This window comes from Apium graveolens, chromosome 3 (genome assembly GCF_009905375.1).
Source record: "Apium graveolens cultivar Ventura chromosome 3, ASM990537v1, whole genome shotgun sequence".
NCBI lineage: Eukaryota > Viridiplantae > Streptophyta > Magnoliopsida > Apiales > Apiaceae > Apium > Apium graveolens.
The window spans coordinates 103,899,311-103,907,277 of NC_133649.1; the positions used below are offsets into that span (position 1 = coordinate 103,899,311).

The 7,967-nt window shown below is 33.7% G+C and overlaps 2 protein-coding genes across 2 annotated transcripts; one reads left to right on the top strand and one right to left on the bottom strand.

Moving 5' to 3' along the window:
- Positions 1-246: 246 nt before the first annotated feature.
- On the bottom strand, positions 247-3,121 carry LOC141712658 (auxin transporter-like protein 3). The gene is made up of 8 exons (XM_074515670.1): positions 2,812-3,121; positions 2,522-2,707; positions 2,257-2,369; positions 1,946-2,129; positions 1,707-1,804; positions 1,137-1,344; positions 769-1,026; positions 247-659 (listed from the first exon to the last, which is right to left on the bottom strand). The coding sequence occupies exons 1-8, from the start codon at positions 2,965-2,967 to the stop codon at positions 465-467; spliced, it is 1,398 nt and encodes a 465-aa protein (XP_074371771.1). The 5' UTR covers positions 2,968-3,121; the 3' UTR covers positions 247-464.
- A 2,905-nt stretch (positions 3,122-6,026) lies between these two features.
- On the top strand, positions 6,027-7,644 carry LOC141712659 (pathogenesis-related thaumatin-like protein 3.5). Its single transcript, XM_074515671.1, has 3 exons — positions 6,027-6,173; positions 6,461-7,130; positions 7,357-7,644. The coding sequence occupies exons 1-3, from the start codon at positions 6,116-6,118 to the stop codon at positions 7,487-7,489; spliced, it is 861 nt and encodes a 286-aa protein (XP_074371772.1). The 5' UTR covers positions 6,027-6,115; the 3' UTR covers positions 7,490-7,644.
- The last annotated feature ends 323 nt before the right edge of the window (positions 7,645-7,967 follow it).

Here is a 7,967-nt window from a genome sequence, read left to right on the forward strand (position 1 = left end):
TGATGATCTTAGGTAATTAAGATAATTACTCAGAGTTTAAGTAGACTTCCCATGTAAAAATACACAAGGGCACTTGGTGTAATTACAGAAAGTACTCTATATTAAGAACAACTCCATACCTTACCTTATATAAAACACAAAATCACTTAACCTCCTGTAATTCCCCGAGATTAATCCGGCGTTTTTCACGTATAAGGTAAACTAATTACTCACAATAAGCAAGGAATTACTGAATAAAAAGGAGAGTGTTGAAAAATCAGTTGTCAAGTATGTCCTTCTAAAGAGGGAACTACACATCTTAGTTATAGGATTCAAGCACACGCATATGCTAAAAAGGCTTTTACAACAGAAACAGAAAGCAATATCTGAAAAAAAAAACAGTTACAAATTCCACTCTTTTTACACACTTATATATATGTAATGTAATATAAACTAATGTAATAAAAACACAATATTCATGATCTTCAAGCCTTGTGTGGAGGGCATTGATAGCACTTGGTGAAGACACCAAATGTCTTGATTTGATGAACAAAATTAACCATACTTGCCCATCCTCCAAATCCAAAACCTACAACTAAAACCCATCCTACCACAAAGATGTTTATAGAGAATGATCCTCCCCACCCCCCTAAGAATGATGGTGGTCTCTCTATTGCATTCTGTGTAATCGAAAACAGATACGAGTTAGTTTTCGAACAATTACATTCATTAATGGAAAATTTAAATTGAAAGATCGAATCTGAATAACGAGTAATTTAAGGATTTAACCTCTCTAGCCGACGAAGAAGAAAAGGTGATCATATGAGCCATGGCAGGGATAATGTAAACTGTGAAGCTGACAAGCAGAGATCCCACAGCAGAGTTGATGGGGCCAAAGAAGGGGAAAATAATTGCAAGAAACCATATAGGAATAACCACTGGAAGTCTAGCTAGAGCTCTTCTGTACAAGCTTTTTGTGTTATGCATTCCAATGAATTTTTCCCATACAAAGTATAGCGGAGTGCATGCAAATCCAAATGTAATGAACTGCACAAATAAATATAGTCAATCATTATTAATTAATCTGCTAGCTGAATTCATAAGTAACGAAACAATTAACCAAGTATCGTAGATTTCTAATTCAATTCGATGATCACCTGATGAATGAGCATGAGAATAACAGCAGTGTCTCTAAATCCACTTCTTGGGAGAAGAGCAAAAGCATTTGAATGATTAAGGAGCTGATCACCGAAAGCCCAGTAAACCGCACTAGCTGATGGTAAGGTTAGGGTAAGAACATAGAGTGTTGCCAACAAGTATATCGTTTTGAACTTTTGTGGCTTCCACATCGCGTGCATTATCTCCCTGTTAATAAATTCCAAGTTAAATTAAAATTTCTGCGTGCAGACGTTATGTCATATAGGTAACAAGTATGGGAGATGCGCTGCTTCGAGGTAATTGTCTGTTAAACAAGTGTGAATTGTTTCCTTATGTAAGTACTAATCCACACAAACACACACGTACGGCCATAAGACCATTTATAATTGTGTGTGTGGGGGGGCAGCAACTTTACAGGAAACATGCTCCCATACCTCATAAAGGAGCTTTCAGATAATGCATCATATGTGTTGGGAAGGAAGGATGGATGAAGATCTAAAACTAAATTCTTAATGTGGAAGATACAGAAAAAGGCATAAGTAGTAGAATTAAAAAAAAAAATGACTCACACTGTCACAGCATGCCCACCAAAGGTGTAAAGAATGTTTGTTGCCCCTGTGAAGTACAGAACCATAGTGGATGGACCTGAGTGCTTCACTTCTTCAACCTTCATTTTTATACATTTAACAACTCTTAAAAGTATGCTAATTATGCCAAAATTTCACTTTATCTCCTGTTTATTACAATTAATACACAATTTTGATTACTAGCTACTTGGTATACTTGCGTAAATAACTAATTTAGATACCTGTCCATGGTGTAAGGAAGCAATGGTCAGATACCATGCAGTGTAAGTTGTCATTAGCAGTCCTAAAAATGACCAAATTCTGTAGTTATGAAATGAAGGAATGAACACAGTTGTGGCACAGCAAGCTCCAAAGATGTACGTCCATGTTCTCTTGTCAAGGTTATCGTTTATGTAGTAGATATTACTGCAAGATCATCGGACATCGTTGATTAGAACTTGAAGAATGTCCTTTTTCACTTCATCATTTTAACAGGCACGTAATTCAGAAACGCAAGTTACCATAAAAATTTTGCTGGATTAGGGAATTATACCTTGCACAGGCAATTAGTTGAATGACAGATCCAAATAGTAGAAAAGTGCAATTGAAAAACAGGCCTATGTTTCTCCAATGCTTTCCTAGTAGTCCATCAAGAACTTCAAACCACTGCGACAGCGGAATCACTAGTTACATGTATACATACTCTAATTTTAGCATGCACGAAAACTTGAAATTAAGATCCAGAGGAGTTCAAACAACTTGATATACTTTTTGACGAATGTAACATCTGTGCAGTGACTGAGAGATTGAATAAATACCTGAATGACATGGTTCCGGAAATCGACCTTTTCTCGTTCCTTTCTAGTTCTGTACTCCACATAAAGTACACTTATAAGGTAAGCAGTCCAACTTCCCAACAATCCATAGAATAGTTGGAAAATTATTCCTGATAACATTCCTAGTTGTGAAAATGAGTAAGGCAGTGTGAGAAGCACTTGAGCAACCTACAAATACATTTAGAAGAATGCTTACATATTTTTCTTTCGGAGCTAAATAATTAAGTCGAAAGGATCCAAAATAAATCTCAAGTCATGAAATGATGCAGTACCTGATTGGAGGAACAACTAAACCATGCATCATAAACTGAGCCACCATGCCAAAAGAATCTTGATAATTTGCTTTTAGAAGTGTTTGAATTGTCTTCTTCTCTCTCCATTTCCACATAATTTCCGGCGACAATGGTCTCAACCTTCTCCGAAGCCATTGTTATGGACTCAGTAATGTTGAGCAAGGTCACAGCTCTATAAATAGAGATTAAGTGTTGCTTTTTTTACTCTTTCTTTTTATTTATGATGCCAGCTTCTCTAAGAACATGTTTACTGACCCTTATATTATTTATGATGGTTAAACTCACACACTCGGCAATAGTTGAACCTTGAACTCTTTTAGAGTAACTAATATCTGGATCGTCAATCCTTTATTGGTAATAAGAGCATTATTATGAAAGCATGACAATAAATTTGTTACTTTATTATGTTGTTATCATTTCTTTTAAAATCCATAATAACAAAAGAAACATTTTATAAAAAGTAGCGAAAAATAAAAGAACAGTTTATAAAAAGGAAAAACAGCCAGATCATTTGTAATATTCCTTTATTTTTCTCTTTTTCTATGGAATGATTGAGGTGCCCGTGGAGGGTCCTAAGATACTCACCTCTTGGATATCCAATTAGGTCAGTACAACCCCCTTTAATTTGTTGTGAATTGTGATTGATATTACGTATATATCTATCACAAATATTTATTATAAATTATTAAAGAAAATGGAAGGCAGGGGTCTGCTTTCACAGTATTTTATTGGTTTTTGAGTTGAGCTTAACGTACAATACAATCTGGCAAAATGATTACATTGTATGCCCTAACATGCACTATTCATGAGAAACACAAAGTGATCAAGATATAACATGTAAAGTGATATGAGACCTTTTATATATACGTGCACCTTTGCTGTAAAATAATGTGCTCATAATATTGGACCACACTAGCCTCAAACTATTTGAAGCCCGTTTATGATTCTTCAATAATCTGGCTAACCCAGCAGACAACTTCAGTACTTAACCTACAAAAGCCCAAATTAACCAGCACAGATCTATAACCCTGTAAATTGTGTTTCTCATCTTACATCTTTCAGCCCAAATATAAAGTATAAACAGATACGCAGGCCTATATTCACTCGCCATTCTTGGCATGTTAATGTGCCTACTGTTCACAAATCGAATTGTTCGTGAACAAACTCGAATTCGGCTCGTTAATAACTCGTTCGACTCGGCTCGTTAACAAACTCGAACTCGAGTTCTAACAGACAAATGTGTTTGTTAAGCAAAACGAGTTCGAGCCGAACTTTGGCTTGCCTCGGCTCGAACTCGACTCGGCTCTAACTCGCTCGTTAAAATTCGAAAAAATTCTAATGTATCTTGAATATTTTTATATAGGTATGATTTTAAAAAAAAATCCAAGTTCCCTGTATTTTTTTTCATCTTCCAACGTTCATTTTGCATACCACATGTAATATATTTTGACATGATTTAGAAATTTTTTATTTTAGTTTCTAATTTTAAAATCTGACTTCATAATTATATTTTAGTTAAGATTTATCTTAAAATATTTTTCATCGATCCAGTCGTATGTATGTCATAAAATATATATTTTAATGATATAACCAAAATTTCACATCAAAATAATTTTATTTTATTTTTTATTTTAACGGTCACACATTAATTTGACTAATAACGCTAACTAGTGTTTAGTCCAGATTTGTTATTTCGATTATTTTAAAAATACTTTATATCGATCCAACCTTATGGATGTCAGAAATATATATTTTATTGATATAACTAAAGTTTTAAATCAAATTAATTTTATTTGATTTACTATTTTACCAGTCAAACATTAGTTTGACTAGTACTAATAACTAGTGTTTAGTCTTGTATTGGTGTCTCGACTTATTTAAAATTATTTTTAATTGATCCAACCGTATGGATGTCAAAATAAATATATTTTAATGATATAACCAAAGTTTTAAATCAATATAATTTTATTTGATTTGTTATTTTAACAGTAAAACATTAGTTTGACTATTACCGCTAACTAGTCCTGATTTGTTGTTTTGATTATTTTAAAAATAATTTATATCGATCCAACTGTATGGAAGTCTTATATATATTTTATTGATATAATCAAAGTTAAAGATCAAAATAATTTAATTTGGTTTGCTATTTTAACAGTCAAACATTAATTTGACTAGTACTAGTAACTAGTGTTTAGTCCTGTATGGGTGTCTCGACTTATTTAAAATTATTTCTATTTTATCAAACCATATGGATGTCAAAATAAATATATTTTAATGATATAACCAAAGTTTCAAATCAAGATAATTTTATTTGGTTTGTTATTTTAACAGTCAAGTAATAATTTGACTATTATCACTAACTATGATGTTTCGATTTTTTTAAAAATATTTTCCATCGATCCAACCGTATGGATGTCAAGATATATATTTTAGTAATATAACCAAAGTTTCAAAAAATAAATAAATTATTTGACAAGTTATTTTCACAGTTAAACAGCGGTTGACCTAAATTTTTTCTGGATCGGCTGGTTTATGTTCGCAAACAAGCTCGTGTTCGGCTCGTTAGTTAATTAGCTTGAGCTCGAACATAATTTTTGTTCGATAAAAAAGTTCAGGTCCGCTCGGTTCGTCAAAAAAAAATTAAGCTCTGTTCAATCAAAATTCGGTTCGTCTGAGTGCGGTTCGTGAACAGCTCTACATACGCCACACCCCAAGTTTACATATATTATTAACGGGGTCCTCGGTCCTCACAAATAATTGTTTATTATTTGAGATAATATTTTACCGACTATAATTTAATGTTTGATTTTTTCATGTGAATACAGGGGGTGAATGCCAGTATCGTTTACGTCAGTCTTATTTCTGTTTTGTTCTTAAATATATCAAATTTTAGGCGTTTTGTATCTATCAACACTGTTTCATAGCTGATTGTTGGTTGGCAAAACCTTTGTCAAAGTAATAATATACCAGAAAGAACAACACAAAGGCCAGTACAAAGTTTAAATCCGTTTGTAGAGACCAGAAAGAACAACACAAAGCCAAGTACAAAGTTGAATCTTGACGAGGAAGAATGGAATCATTTTAAGGTTCTAATCTTGCAACAATCAGCAAGGAAAGGAATAATCTCATATTCACACAAAATATAAAATAATATATACTAGAATGAATTAAAGTTGATAATTTTACAACTTCCACACATATTCTTCTTCTGCATATGTTACTTTTGCTATTAATATGAAAATTACTTGGTTCCTTCCATGAGTCATCTGAGGAACCAGAGTGCATGGAAAGGATGGCAGCTCTACAACCAGTCTCATTCATTTTGCTTATTTTCGCTATAGGTAATTTGTGATTTCTTCTTTGCTATATGCTAATGAACAGTGCATTCATGATTTGTTATATTGGCCTATTCGAATGTAAAACAAATGTACATGCATATGTAAGGTAGAAAACACTTTAAATTTCGAAATGTGTTTAGTCAATGGCAAGCTACGATGAAACAGGGGTTCCTCTGATTTATGGCAAGTATTCGAAATGTCTTGTTTCATACGAAAAAGATACGTAATGCATCTATGATCTAGCCATTCACAGTATATTGTTATTGATTTTAATCTTAATGATTTGACAGGGATCAAGATATCAGAAGGTGCAAGAATGTTCACCTTGATAAATGACTGCAAAGAAACAATTTGGCCTGCAATCACGCCTGGAGAAAACTTTGGCAATGGGGGTTTTGCACTAAAACCCACGGAATCAAGAGTATTCCAAGCCCCGGTTGGGTGGTCAGGTAGGATATGGGGAAGAACCGGATGCAATTTCGACAAAAACGGTAACGGAATGTGCCAAACTGGAAGATGTGGCACATCTCTACATTGCACAGCCTCCGGTGAAACCCCGGCAACACTTGCCGAATTTACCCTTGCAACACCTGATTTTTACGACGTTAGCCTTGTCGATGGATTTAACTTGCCAATGAGCATTAAACCCATGAATGGCCAGGGGAATTGTAGCAGGGCCGGATGTGATGGAGACTTGAGGCCGAATTGTCCTAAAGAACTTGCCGTTAAAGCCGGTGGCCGCATTATTGCTTGTCGAAGCGCCTGCGACGTGTTCAATACGGACCAGTACTGTTGCAGGGGTAATTATGGAAATGCAGCTACCTGTACACCGACATTTTATTCAAAGAAGTTCAAAGCAGTCTGCCCGGCTTCCTACAGTTATGCATATGATGATCCTTCCAGCATTTTTACATGCGCTGGAACTAAAACAGATTATATCATCACATACTGTTCTGGCAGGTAACAGATAGATGTCATTTATTTTTAGTCTGATGATGATAGTATATATTAGTAATAAGTTTGTAACTCTTTCACAACCTTAAGAAACTGTATCAGAGGGAGAAGAGACTTAACATGTAGATAGTGTTTTCACCAACATCCCTTCACTCTAAAGCCCATTTTTTATCGAATTCCATATTTTTCATCCTCATATGTTAACTAATACTACTACTGATCTCTATTTCAGGAAGCAGCCAGTATGCACTTACCACAACGACAAACTCATGTGCAGCACTGGATCAGGCTTAAAGCCTATTACTGTCATTTGGACTGTGATGATATTATTAACATCACTGATTAGTTTAAGAATGTTATTTTAGGCGTGACTGATGAAAGAATTCTGCTTATTAAATATTTTTACCTTTTGAGATTTAGGTGAAAGTGTTCATTTCAAACTTTTCCAACCGTACTTGCAAGGAAATTGACATGTAACTGTATTTACAATGTATATATGCATCACTGATTTATCATTTTACTGTGCAGGTTTCTGTTTTGCAATTTTATATCTTTAATGTTTTGGAGGAATATCTAAATCTAAACTTTTTCAGAATTTGTGAAACAACCCTATCCAATCAAAACTGATTAGTAAATTATTAATTGAAACATTATGTGTTTTTTGTAAAATTTAAAAAATTATTCAATATTTTATCATTTAAACATGTACCTTATTTATAATTTTTAATATTTTATAATTTAACAATTCGGCATCTGGGGTTTAGAAATATTTAAAAAATGAATAAAAGTAAAATTGATTTAAGGTTTAGAGCGCACTAAACCCCACGGAGCCTAAAACCTAAT

Bases quoted from the DNA above. Each gene is read 5' to 3' on its own strand.
- LOC141712658 (XM_074515670.1), bottom strand. From the start codon at position 2,967: ATGGCTTCGGAGAAGGTTGAGACCATTGTCGCCGGAAATTATGTGGAA. The intron at 2,130-2,256 runs GTATAATTCCCT...ATGATCTTGCAG, and splicing joins CAACTAATTGCCTGTGCAAG to TAATATCTACTACATAAACG. The intron at 660-768 runs GTTAAATCCTTA...TCGATTACACAG, and splicing joins CTTCTTCGTCGGCTAGAGAG to AATGCAATAGAGAGACCACC.
- LOC141712659 (XM_074515671.1), top strand. From the start codon at position 6,116: ATGGAAAGGATGGCAGCTCTACAACCAGTCTCATTCATTTTGCTTATT. The intron at 6,174-6,460 runs GTAATTTGTGAT...ATGATTTGACAG, and splicing joins TTTGCTTATTTTCGCTATAG to GGATCAAGATATCAGAAGGT. The intron at 7,131-7,356 runs GTAACAGATAGA...TCTCTATTTCAG, and splicing joins ATCACATACTGTTCTGGCAG to GAAGCAGCCAGTATGCACTT.